The sequence below is a fragment of the Lutzomyia longipalpis genome, chromosome 1, assembly GCF_024334085.1.
Source record: "Lutzomyia longipalpis isolate SR_M1_2022 chromosome 1, ASM2433408v1".
Taxonomy (NCBI): Eukaryota; Metazoa; Arthropoda; class Insecta; order Diptera; family Psychodidae; genus Lutzomyia; species Lutzomyia longipalpis.
In genome coordinates, this window is record NC_074707.1 from 46,863,197 (window position 1) to 46,877,610 (window position 14,414).

A 14,414-nucleotide genomic window follows, 5' to 3' on the forward strand; every position below is an offset into this window, starting at 1 on the left:
GGGAGTCTCCCCGATATGCCAGATGGCAATCGGGAGACTCTCTTTTGGAACCATCTGTCGGGCTTATTTGCACCCTCTCTCATACGGAAACACTCTTTTATTGTACCATCGTGTTGTTTGGGATGGGCCACACGGAAATTAAGTTGTATGCCGGAAGAAAATACTTTAATTTGTTTTTTTTTCGTTCAATCAAACCGTGTGCGACTTAAAGTCTGGCCAAAAATTTGCAGACAGTATTTAAGTGGAAAAAAAACTAATAAATAAATGGAGGAATATTTGTCAGGGAAGATTGCACATCAAGCTTCATTGGCAAGGGTTATCTTTAGGGAGCGCTCTAAAATTTGGTAATTTCCTTTGAAGAAAAACTTGGGGTTTTTTTTTAATAATAATGTAAAATAATTTTTTTTAATGTTTAAAAGCATTAAAAAAATAAATAAAGAAATATTCTGTAGCCTTAAGGTCTAAATTAATTTTCAAGGCTTGAACATAAAATTACAAACAAAAAAATATTTAGAATTTTTAACATTAATTTTGATTTATTTCGACATTTGAAAACGATTAGGAATTTCTTTTCCAAAGTCTGGTTTAACTTTTAGGCTCAAATCTAAATATTTTTATTAGAAAGAAATATTTGTTAGATTAAAACAAAATTTAATTTAAGAAATTCTAACAAATATTTCTTTTCAATTAAATTTTTAGGCTCGAGACTGACAGTTAAACCAAGAGGGCCCAGGGAGCAGTGGATAGAACACTCGAGTTGTGTCCATAGAGTCTCTGGTTCGAATACAGACGGTACCGCCCGTAAAGGGATAGGATGTTTGTATCTCGATAGGCAAACATCGTACTGTGCTCGCCGAGAAGGCATGCTGTATTCACGCTGGGTGTCCACAGCTGTGGGTATGTCTCTCTCAGGCACACGGAAGCGAACGCCGAAAAACAGAGATGAAAATGCCCCTGCCTGGCTAACGTTGTAGTGGTACACGTTGGTCAGATTGTTGGATTGAGAGAAAGAGATGATGCACTCTCATCCACAAAAAACAATGGCCCTCTTGCATCAAATACGGAGAACGAAAGTAACACCTAGATGACTTTCCAATCTGTACACAAATCCAGTTTCACAAATGATAACCCTCTGAGCGCTCTTTGTTGATTCTGTGATAGGGTGAATGGAAACATTTGCCTACCCTTTGGCGATCGATTCCGATCAATGAGGAAAGAAATTGCCGCGAGCTGTCGTTCGGCTTGGGCAATATCGATCTTCAATATATATCAGATAATGATGATAAAGAACCGAGGACCCTTCCACAATAGACCTTTCAGGTCGCAGTGGGATGAAAGCGACTATACGCATTCGCCTCAAATAAAATCTGAATCTGAATCTGAATCTGACAGTTAAACCAGACTCAAAAAAAATCCTAATCTTTTTGAAATGTCAAAATAAATCAAAATGAATGTCAAATGTTCTAACTATTAGTTGGTGTTCCACTTTGTGGCCAACACCAAGTATTTATTTTTGTAATTTTATGTTAAGGCCTTGAAAATTAATTTAGAACTTTAGGCTAATGAATATCGAATAATTTTCTTTTATTGACAAACCTTTAGAATGTGTAATTGATTTTCCTTTTAATTTTCTCAGAAATCTAAAATAACTTTAGAGTAATTAAAAAAAAATTTAATATTTTTTATTTAATCTTTTCAATTCAATTAAAGAAAGTTATTCTAAAACGGAACATTCTAAAAATTCTGAGATAATCTAGTTAATTCTGAATTATCTATCTCGTCCTCAGGCTTACTCAGCATAAAATAAAATTTATTTTTGAAACATCTTAAAATTATTCAAAGAATTTTAATACTCTGTAAGTTCTGAATTAACACTAATATTTTTTTTATTTAATAAAGAAAATGTTAGAATTTCTTTGAGTGTAAAAACCACTACATTGACGCAAAAAAAATAGGTAGACGCATTCGTAAAAGCCATGCGTTAAGCTTCCATTTAGTAATAATTTAGATATCACAAATTACAATATTTGAGTGATGATTTGTAGGTAGCTAAATAACTGTCTTTAGTGCTGTGTGTGCGTATTATTGGTGGTCAATTTTGTAGGTACGTCAATGACGCAAAGAGAGGCGTCTTTATGAGTTGGGTGTGTTAGGTATATAGCTGCTGAATGGGCAAAAGATTGCAATTTAATAGATAGTCATTTAATTTAATGAGACAGGCCTTTTTCACAGGCATCTCTCTCAGCTCATTATCTGTAATGGGATCCGATGTCTTTTTCACTCATCAGACTCTTCTTTTTTTTGTACCTTCTCGCGCGCCATCCACCTTGCTCCACGCAGTCAGCTCAATTTCCTTGAGGTGAAGCAGGTGAAGTGTCCCCATATTTGATACGCACAAGCATGATCAATTGACAATAATTTCTCACAGATATATCCCACTGAGCAGTTGATTTGACCAGTTCTCACCTGATTAGCTGACGAGCTCTGCATGCAATCCGCCGTGGTGCATACGGAAATGGTTTGGCCTGGCTCTCCGAGAGAGCCCAGCGCAGCCAGGGCGACAGGCACGTCCCCATGTGACAGAAAAAGTACTCATCCATGGCCAAAAGGAATTCCCATAATATGTTGCCGAGTGCGAGTGATCGCCATAAATGTCGCACAGGCGATCGCAATGCGATCTCCTGCCTCCCCGCGTGCACCGCCAAACCGCACAAGGGGTGATTTTGAGATATGCCACAGCAAATTACGTCTGACATGTCATTAATTTATTGGATTTCACTCACAAATATCTCTCCCGTGTGAGTGATCTCGTTTTTTTTGCACCGCCGCGCTCTCATCTCGCATATTGTCTAATTAAGGTCCGTCATCGTCCAATTTGCACCTCATGCAGACCTGACACGACTCAACCCATTCTCAATGCTAAATTATTCTGAGCACACAGCAAAATTTCATTCGATACAATTTTCGTGTGTGTGCGCGCGGAGAGACTCTTACTATGCTGCTGCTGCAAAAATTCCAAATGGACTTTTTTCATCCATCTGCCTACCATTGCTCGGACCTCGGTGGTACCCAATACCTCGTACACTCCTGGCGTTGGAAACGTGAGAGAGAGAAAATGGCAAAATACGATCTTAATAACTCAATTTAATTCCTATATAGCAGTTGAAGATGGGAATACATTAGATGTTTTATTTATGGACTTCATAATTGTCCCTGCATCTCTATTTAGTCATAGACACTCGCATACGATCGCGATCAGTGCGACTTGTTTCATCGCACGCACTCCAATATGGTCGCACAGCGCGCGTTTAATCGTTCCCAAAGACAAGTTGTGGCACCCATCGTGACCGTTTTCTCTTTTAAAATTAATAATTTTCTTTACTTCTTTGAATGAGTCTTAAGAAAATTTACTAAATTCATTAAATGAGAAGGAAACCATTAATTTTGAGGATCCAATAATAACATTAACGGATTACTAAATGTAAATGTTCCTGATAATCTTAAAATACCTTAGAAAAAAAACTATAAGTCAAAAATATTATTTTTAAATTTATCATGTTGCATTTGCAAAGAAAATTCGAAAACAAAACTTAAATTTTTTTAAAATTATACCTCAATTGATTACATTTTGTTAAAAAATTAACAAATCAAAAATACCAGGCGTCTCCACTGCCAATTCTTAACTTTTTACAGAATTAGGAAGTTTAATGACTACCAGTCGCCTCCACTGTACTTTCGAGCTAATTTATTTTGAAATAGTCAAAGTATTTGATTACCAGGCGTCTCCACTGCAATTGTAAATTAATTTGTTTTGAAATAGACAAAGTATTTGACTACCAGGCGCCTCCACTGCAAATTTCAAGCTTTTTTTTTAAATAGACAAAATATTTGACTACCAGGCGTCTCCACTGCAATTTCAAGCTTATTTATTTTGAAATAGACCAAGTTTTTGACTACCAGGCGCCTTTAAAATTTTATTTCATTCAATTTCATAAATTTTTATGCTTTTCAACTTGTAATTTTTAAAAATTCTCATCTTTCGAAAAAGCCGGCTCTTCACATTGACCTCATCTGCGATGGTTTTCAAAGAGGAGTTTCAACTAAGTTGCAAGAGTGGTTTTGAGAATTCTAATCACTCTGTGTGATTTCTTGCAAATTGCTTTTTATAGTGGGAAAAAATGTCTCACGAGAGAAATAGCCAATAATTACATATTTTCACATGTATAAGACGCCACATAATCAGCTCATTTTCATTGCCCAGCTGAAGTGAAAAAAAAAGCTTCTCAGTACAGAGACACACACACATACAGCAGAATACGGAACTTTAGCAGCGAGTTTAGTGTAGAGACTTAACTCACCCGCACATTGTTCAGGGTTGGCGCAATTCTCGTGCAAGTGAGGCACGATGCGTGTCATTTGCTGTGCAGATCCGCGATGGTAGATAAACCCAGAAGCAATCTTGTCCATTTGCGGAGTGACGTGAAATTGCGCACGTGCCCGCCAAAGTCAGGTCGTCTCGGTGGAATTTTATTGAATCTGACACCACCGCGCGTCCTCGCATGAAATACGGGTGCGCGTTTCTCTCCCTGACCAAATGGGGGTTCAACAACCCTTTCTCACTCTCCCCCCAGGGCAATGGCAAATCAATAAAACCCTCTCTCACACACTCCCCCATCCCCCTGACAAATTTTCCTCTGCCCCCTTTTTTCTGCCCTCACAGTGGGGGTGGTGGCAAAAAAAGAGCCCGCGTTCATATGGGAATTTTTGAGTTAAATATTGAGATAAAGTACTTCCTGCGACTTCACCTGACCTGTCTAATACGTTTCCACGCGGTAGTCCTCTCCAGGTGAAAAATACGCGCCAATTCAGCCATTATTTTTCATCAGCAGACTCTGACTCTACCAGTCCACACTCTGGGGGATTCTGGCAGAAAAATCGCCAATAGATTTTTTTTAACATTCCTGCACTTTTTGCAAAAGGGGAAAGTTCTTTTCCCCCCAGAAAATTGGGAGAGAGAGAACGCAGTCAGGTGCAGAATTTCTCCCAAGAGGGAATAAATATTTTTGCAGCCATACGAAGGGGCTTTTCATGGATTTTCCAATAAATTGAGGGAATAAAAAGAAATATTTGAAGCTGAGGAATAGTTGGTTTATTTCAGAAAATATTGGGAAATTTTTGAAATAAAATTTTTCTGAAGATGAGTCATAATTGTATTGTCTTTCATTATATTTTTATGACAATTTTAATTATTTTGTAGAAATAGTTTTGGAATTGAAAGGAATATTAGTTTAAAAGCAATGCAGTTCCCGGAAAGAACTAAAAAGTGAGCTTTAAGTTTTAAATAAATATTTAAAATTTAGGCTGTTTGAAAATTCAACGTTAGAAGATCTAGAAAACTATAAACAAAACGTTAGAAACTCTACTAAAAACGTTAAATATTCTGGGAGTTATGACGTGAAAAGAAAGCTGAGAGCTAAATATTATTAACATAAATAATAAATCTTTGTCTAGACAGATTTTTAATGTAGTTAATGTGTTTTATCAATTTGCATTCCAATTGAAAGAGAAAAGCTTAAACATTTTGAATACTTTTTACATCATTCATAAATATTCTCCTTTTATCTCTAATAGAATCCGAATATTTTAAATTCAATATGTATGCCAAGAAAGAAGAATCATTTAGGCAAAATGTTAAATATTCTAAAAGCATTTTTTATGATTTTTCTTAACCCATATTTGCAATGTTTTAATTGACTGATTAAAGAAGATTAAGATTTAAAAAAAAATATAATAAAACGATTTAAGAAAGAATTCTTAAATTAGAAAGAATTTAATCTTAAAAACTGACTGATTTAGAACACGGAAAATCATAAAGAGATGATCAAATAATTTTGGAAAATTCTATAGGAACAAATTGATACAAATGTGAAAAATTCTAATCATTTTTTTTTAACTACAACAATAAAATAAAATAACTAATTTTATTGTTTCAAAATTGACTTGAAAACTATTCTTGAAATTCCTCGAGTATCCAAAATTATTTGACAACTCCTTATCTAAGAAAATGAAAGAATTCTCAGACAAAAATGGGTTAATAAGAATTTTTTTTCTTCATTTTATTAGGAAAAGAAATTGAAAAAAAATAAATTAATCTCATTAAATTCTTTGGATTTTAAGCAACATAATAATATTCCATTTGAGGCTTGACCTACATCCTACCTCCACAATTCACAATAACCCAAAGCCTTATTCCCCAATGAGGAGCATCAGTATGTGCTCACAAAGTACCTCCCGTCTGCTAATTAGAGCCGACGGCAATGGCAATTCATCGCAAGCGAAGTTGGAAATGCGTCGGGGAGGAAATTGCAGAGAATTGTGGGAATGTTGAATGAAGAAGAAAATATTGGTTTATTTATGATGTGTGGAGTACATGTACTTCTCTCTCTTTTTTTTGCTCCTTTTTGCCTCCAATTTCAATCGATATCCAGTGCGCGAAAATTGAGATGAAGCAGCTCAAAATACGCGCAAAGAGCAAGTCATTCCAATTAGTGATGAATTATTTATTTACTGGTGGGGTATTGACAGTTTTATTATCTCCGCGCTGGCCCATAAAACATCACCGGATTATCTCTGGACTCAATTAATTTCCAATTGGGAAACAATTAAAATTTTACACCAAACAGCCACCACTTGAGATGCGCGATTTTTAGGCGTGCTCCACTGAGGGTCCAGCAATGGTACGATTTTATTTTTTTTTGCCCTCCTTCCTCCCGCGACGCAGTGACGTCTCAGCCATTTTGAGACGAGGCTTCCTCTATGATGATGATGAATTTCCCCTCTCCACCACCAACACAGCCACACATACATTCCAGCACGTTTTTTCCCCCGCCCCCGAGCATGTGTTGGTGCGGTAACCGTGACAAGTGGTAGGGAGAGTGGGGGAAGTGGCTACAATGCAACGCCCATAAATAATCAATCATAGACTCCTCGTGGCCTTTCTGCACACTACACAACATAAGACCGATTCTCTCATAGAATGAAAACATAAAAAAAAATCCATAAAATCGGACAAGTCAACCAGATAAAAAGTCTCGTGCCAAGATTGCAATCAAGAATTTCTCCGGAGAAGAATAAATTATAATTCTTTTATCTCCGTGACCGTATTTGTACGATTTTGATGTACATACATATTTTGAACAACAGCAGCCATCTAATGTTCGATTTTGGAGTGAGGAATGATTTCACAGACACCACCACTCCAGTATTGAGCTTCACATCATTCAGTACAGGTGTCACTGCTTGCTTCTCTGTGTTTCTTTCGTGTTTTACTCCATCCATATAGTGATGAAACAATTTCCCGCGCTTTTGCATATATATGTTGTACATACATATATATTTTTTAGGTAAGCAAGGAGGGAAGAATTTGGGGTGGGAGAGAAGAAAGGGGTAGGGGTAGAGAGCTCGGTGGAGTTTATACGGAAAATGGTTTGTTAGGTTTAGTTTGAATGAAGGAAAAATCTTCTAAAAATCACGAATGAAATAAATATTAAAGGCATCTGAATTATTAAGAACAGATTTATTTTTCTGTAGATTTAAAATAAAATTATTAATTTTTATTTGTTAAAGGAAAGTTTAAAAATAGTTCTTTAGACAATCACTTAAGAAGAAAAATATTCTGAAACTTTTTTAAGATGGAGAATTCTAATAGATTAAAAATTTTCCATAGCTTTCGACACCAGAAAGATTTTATGTGCATCAATTTCAAAGTGAATTTTATTTATATTCTTGTTACATTATCAAAATTATGCGTGAAATTCACTAGTCAGATAGACTTAAGATTCGTTACAAAAGAATTAGGTTTACTTAAGAATCGTAAAGTTTTCTTAAGATTCTTTCAGTTTTCTTAAGATTCTTCAGTTTTTTTTAAAGATTATTAAAGTTTTCTTTTTAAGTTTTCCTAATTTTTCTTAAGACTTCTTAGAAAAGCCTTATTAAGATTTCTTAGGAAAACCTTAAGATTTCTTAGAAAAAAATTAAAATTGCCTAAGTAAATCCAGCAAAATGCTTATTTTTTGGTTTTTACAAATTTCTATGCTTGAAGACGATCAAAAAAATCTTCGAAAAAATATTAATTTAGCCCGATTCAGCCTGACTGAAGAAATCTTAAGTTTCGCTTAAACCCTTACTTTAAAATCTTAAATTTTGTCTTAGGGAATCTTAAGTTTTTTTCTTTAAAGTGATTAAATTTTTTTCAAATATTCTTTAAATTTTCTTAAAAATATCTTAAGTTTTCCTAAGTTTACTTTTAAGATCTTAAGAAAACTGAAAGATTAAGAAAACTTAAGTCTTTCTTAAAGAATCTTAAGTCGGTCTGACTAGTGAATGTCACCCTATAACTGACTGAAGGAAATATTTCTTTTCTATTTATCTATTAAAAAAAAATAAACATGTTTAAAAATTTTATTTAATAATTTAAAGATTTTATTGAAATGTTCTATATAACCTGCATAATGCCCTTTCACTCTGATCTAATATTCTTTGTAATAAATAATAAAAAAATTGCGCAGAAAAATGCTTGTTTTCTGTTGATTAAAAATAATTCTTTTAAAATTAATACCTTAGAAAATTTAATTGAACACTTGAGTCAAAAGCTTTGAAATTTTCTACATTTGAGCTAGAAAATCAGCTTGAAAAGAAAATTAAGCATTGAAAATTATAGAATCCCTCTTTTTGCAAAATAAATCTGCATGGTTTTAGCACCCTTAAAAATAATTCAGCAACGTCTCTCTTTGACTCGCATCCCTAAATAAAGGGTGAAGAATTAAGCCACAAAAACCTCCCCTATCCTCAATGAAAATTTGCAAAGCGGATTAATTTCACTTTGGCACCGAAAAAAAAAGAAAGATATTCATCCAACCAGCCGAGAGGGTTGCAAATTTAATTGAGAGGTCGCAGAATTACCAAAATAATTATCAACCCCTTTTGCTTTTGCAAATATTTGTCCAGACAGCGTGAGTGGGGGGTGGGTGGTGTGATTTTGCGAAAATGCCACGCTGCAAATTCTCTGCACTATCGCATTTTGTGTGTGGGGGGGTTGGTTGTGCTGCCAGGCCCGCCATTCGTCATATTCATTGTCGTCGGTATTCATCTTATGAGCGGGAAATTATCTCTTTTGCTTGGCTGGGCTTTCGCATATGTGTCTGTGTGTGTGGGTGAGAGCTTTCACAAATCACCCCACGAAGGGAGGAGGGTTGAATTTTCGGGGCGGAAATGGAAGCTCACCATGTTGTGGAGTGAATTCAATCGTCGCCTTGTTTTCCAACCACCCCTGCAAGTGATAACAATGGGTCTACTATATGGGGCTGATTGTGACTTTTGTCGTACATTTCGGGCACGGCAGCACCACGGGGATGACAATACAACAATTGCCCAAAGGGGATGAGTGACAATGCAAAGATTGTCATTTGCACTCATCCCTGTTTGTACAAATTTTCCCTCGCAAAAAATCTGCTGGATGGTTCGCGAACAAAGGCCTATAAATATCAACGACGCGCGTATCGACAGCGTCTTATTTGAATGCATCCCCGCCCCTTAAATCTTCCTCTACATAGTTTGCAATCACAGGCAGGGGATGATTGGAAGGGGAGAAATTCTTGAGCGTTTCTCAGTGCAATTTTAAAGCTTTCTCCGTGCATTTGAAACACAATTCTCATTCCCTTTTAGGAAAGCTTCGTGTTTATATAGATTTCCTCCATCCTCCCAAGAATGGCATTGAGTGGAAATTCCAAGTATTCATCCCCATCCCCCACGCACCCACACACACTCACAAGGGGATGGCACAACAGGACAGACCTGCTGATGACGATGATGAAAACAAAACGGAGCACACTAATAAATTAATCACGGCAAATGTTCGCACCATTTAGCAAGAATCCAATCCGATATGGAATTTAATTTAGAGAGGCACCCAACTCTCTCCTATTTTCCATGATAATTGCACAAGGAGAAAATACTCCAATTGAATTATTTGCCTTCCAGCGACATTACTCACACGTACATATATCCAGTGAATGGGGGATGATTTGCATTGAGGGGGTGGTAGCCATTCATGGGAATTTGCAGATTGAAAATGAACTGAATTCCCGACAAAATATTGGTGCATTTGCAGCATTGAATTATTATCAGCACACAAAGTTATGTTGCTATTTTTGAGCTTTTTATTACCTACATACATATTTAGGGAATGCAGGAAAATTAATAATTTTAATGATAAATTAGGAATTTAAGGAATTAATAATTAAATTCAATTTGTGAATTTTAATTGTTAAATTTTCTGAATTGAGGGGTTTGAAAGAATTTTTTAATCGTGAAGTTTAATTTATCAAAAATTCCATAAAGAGCTTTAGTAGAATATTAAGATATTTAATAAAAGCTTTGTATGGATTCTTAAGAACTAACTACAAAATTTAAAATAAAATTCTTTTATTAAACTTTTCAAGAAAGATGAATTTAAGTCCCAAAGAAAATCATAAAAAGATAAAAAAAAAACAATAAAAATTCTATCAAAATTCTGTTCTAAAATGAATAAAGTCCTTTGAATATTAATCATTGAGTTTCTTGTTCTTGCATAAAATTAATTACAAAAAATAAGAAAATTAAGACAGAAAATAATAAACACAAGAAAATATATAAGCAAGAGAAATAAGAATTTTTCTCGTTTCTCCAACATTTTCATTTTATTTTTAAAAATATCCACAAATTATTAGGCTTGTCTGAAATATGTTTAGAAGAAATAGTCAAAATAGAGACAAACATTAATTCATTTGAGATAAAAAAAAAGTAATAAGAACAGGCTTCATTTTAACTTTTTCTCTGCTGAACATCTCATAAAATCTTCTAAAAGCTTTTATCAGCCACAGAGTCCTTTACTCATAAATTTATCCTTTTAATTCTCATGATATTGCAGGAAAAATCTCTCCCACGTTGAAGAATTTTCTTCTCAAATAATTCATTCATTCGCAAGCAAGTGGCCGCGGAGAATGATTTCATTTGCAAGATTATCATTTTGGCGTGCGGACCCATAAATCTTTCCTCCTTGCGGAAGGGGGGCAAAAGAGACGTGAGATTAATTGTTGTTGGCATCGATCCTCGCAGACAGATCTGTTGCGCTTGTTTGACAATTTATCAACTCGACAATATCAAACGCCGGAGTCTCCGCATCTTGCCTAATGCAATATAATTTTACCCTCTACTGCACAATTGCACTTAGCACCGGCGATCATCTCGCGATCACACACCGTGAGATCTCTTTCACGTACATTCTTCATTACATTTTTTTTAAATGTTTTTTTTTTTACTTGCGCTTGTGAGTAAGCTTAAACCACGTGGGGAGATCGCGAAGAATGCACGATCGCACGAAGATCGCTGGTTTATTTACATATTTTTTAAAGATTTCGTAAATTGAGGATAAAAAAAATGATGATCGTTATGAGAACATGTGTTTCTGGGTTGGAAGATTTATCAGTGTCTCCCGAGGAGTTTCCCACGCGATCGAGAGCGATCTTCTAGAATCTAGATAGAGAAGATCACAATTTTATCGCACGATCCACACAGAATGCAATAAAATGAATTGCGAGGTGTTAATGATCGAGAGTTGACAATCATTTCCCTCAGAGAGTTATATTTAATCTCACGATGGTTGGGGGAGGAGTTCAAAAAGAGGTCAAAAAGTAACTTCTTCCAATTTCTTTTTTTTGAAAAAGTCTGCATCATTTTACAGCGACATGTGGAAGGTCGATCCCACCCCTTGATCTCTCTCTATGGAATTTTTAAATGATCCTCAAATTTTCGCATTTCTCTCATGTCACGAAAGGTCCCTGGTAGCTGAATGAATATCATATGGCGCACCCCCTTGTAGATGGTCCATTTAACGTGGAATTTTCATAATCACGATCACATGGTCTTTCCCAAAGGGGCGATCCTCGTGATCTTCTATTTTTTTTTCTTTGAAGAAAACCCAAAATGGGGAGTGTTTTCGCACATGTTCCATAATTCCTGGCATTGAGTGAGAAAGAGAAAAAGTTTTTGCCTCCGTTGACAAGTTTTTGATATCCAAACTGACGAAATCAGTTTCTTTGAAGATCGTGCCATGAGCAGATCAATCTCACCATGGCGAACTTCTTTCAAAACACAACGTGAGTCTTTCGCGGATTTGTGATATATTTTTAGATTTTACAGAAGCCACACAAAGCTATCGCGCATTAGAGACATCCTGAAAGCTGTTCCAACTTTCTCTAGCCCCATGACTAATTTGGCGCTCTTTTCTCATTTGCAGGAAATTTTCGTTACCAAGGCCAAAGGTGTCGGACAAGAGGATCATCTTGGATACGCAAACAATGAGCAATCACTTGCAGTGCACAATTGAGTGATTGGAAGCCCCTTTGAGTTAAAAGAAAAGAAAAAGGAATAAGTGATGTGTTTCATTGCGTACGGATCGCAATAGAGAGAGAGCAAGAGACTTTGTGAAGTGACCAAGAGTGTGTGGCTCTGAGAGAGCCATCTGTGAGATAGCTTTAGCATACATAATATATATATTGATCGGGCAGGGGCAAAAGCACCAAAAATTGGGGGTGACGACGATTGGATCTACTGCGGTGACGAGAGGAGTGTCAAGGACGCAAAAATGACCATGAGTACAAATAATTGCGAAAGTATGACATCATACTTTGCCAACAGCTACATGGGGTCCGAGATGCACGGGCACTACCCAGCTGGTGGGGTAGGGGACCTCGATGGTGGGCAGCAGATGCATCACTACAACCAGAACCCAAATCAGGGTAATCTGCCCTACCCGCGCTTCCCGCCCTACGATCGCATGGGGTACTACAACCAAACCATGGAGCCCGCCGCCTACACGCGACCCGACAGCCCGTCGAGTCAGCTGGGGGCGAGTGGGATGCCCCAGCAACCCAATGGGACGCCCATTGGGTCACAATCGCAACAACAGCAGCCACAGCAGCAGCAGCAACCCGTCGTCTATGCGAGTTGCAAGCTGCAAGCGGCCGTTGGGGGGCTGGGAATGGGCGCTGAGGGTGGTTCACCACCCCTCGAGCAAATGGGTTCGCATCATATGAACTCACAAATGTCGATATCCCATCATATGGCCCATGCTCAGGGACAGGTGAGCTTTCTTTTCATTTTTTTCCCAAAGAATCTCTTCAATTGAAAAAAAGCTTTTCTTCAAAGCTTTAAATTATTTTAAAACATAAAAAAATATTTATTTTGTTCTTTAGGTTCACCAGAATCCTCAGCACATGGGTATGTACACACAGACGGGCGGCGGGCCGCCCGTGGGCCCTCCACAGGGAATGATGCACCAGCAGGGTCCACAATTGCATCAGGGCCAGCAGCAACAACCACCCAACAGTCAAAACACCCAATCTTCGCTGCCCTCGCCCCTCTATCCCTGGATGAGGAGTCAATTTGGTAAGTCTCAAAAGCATTCTTATAAGCATCACGTTTGTGCATTTGTATGCCCCCCTCTGTATTCAAATTTCGCGCCACAACTCAACACTTTTGCCTACCTCGTGGAGTTTTTTTTTGTACATTTTCTCTTTTTAAAAAGTCTGTATTAAGAAAATTAATTCGTTACGGACTCAGGTGATAATACTTGGCAGGTCTTTCACAATGACCTGATCCCTGCTGTGCAGAGCAAGGGGCCGCGCCACTCTTCCGGGTCTCTTGTGTCTCTTTGCACCAATTTTAACCATTCAGAAGGGAGGAGATCATAAATATAAATCCAAAGACGCTGTAAATTCCAACTTTGTTGCCATATATGTGTGTTCTTTTGCATGTTGAGCATCAATAGGGTAAGAATGGTCAGAGTTGAGAGGGAGAATTCATCATAATTCTCTTGTTTGTGCAAAGAAAGAAAGAAAAAATTGCACAAGAAGTTGCTGGAAAAAAGTAAAAGAGAAATAGCTAAGAAAGTTCTGCAGGAGGTTACGAGAGATGTCCTTTTGCATTCTCAATGAATTTAAAAGAAGATCCAAAAATACACATTTTTTTTTTTTAATGAAATAAACTCTTTTATTGAATGAAAAAAAAATTCTGAAATATCTTACATTTATATTTTTTTTATAGATAGGAAATTAAGATTTTTATTAAAAGATAAATCAAAAAATTAGGAACGTTCATTGAAAAAAAAAAGAAATTATTCGTTAGAAAATCTGGGGTTTTTAAAGATTTTCCAAACGGCTTTTATCTTCTCTAAGAACTTCTAATAGATCTATTAGAACTACAGAACTTTTCCAGAGCTTTCGACTCTGCTACAAATAATGAATCATTTTAGATAATTGATCTGATTTTTATTATTCTTTAATAAAACATTAAATAAATATTATTATCTTGCGTTT

The 14,414-nt window shown here is 36.4% G+C and overlaps 1 protein-coding gene across 9 annotated transcripts in view; it reads left to right on the top strand.

The window, feature by feature from the left end:
* Positions 1-14,414, top strand: part of LOC129787871 (homeotic protein antennapedia) — a 154,633-nt gene that overhangs the window by 126,603 nt on the left and 13,616 nt on the right. For 8 of the 9 annotated variants that reach the window (XM_055823695.1, XM_055823697.1, XM_055823691.1 and 5 more), the window contains 2 exons: positions 12,335-13,180; positions 13,293-13,485. In XM_055823695.1, the coding sequence (XP_055679670.1) occupies positions 12,683-13,180; positions 13,293-13,485 (691 nt within the window). In that variant the 5' untranslated portion in view covers positions 12,335-12,682. Of the gene's footprint in view, positions 1-12,136; positions 12,195-12,334; positions 13,181-13,292; positions 13,486-14,414 lie in introns of those variants that run through there. The other variant, XM_055823699.1, reaches the window with a different exon arrangement.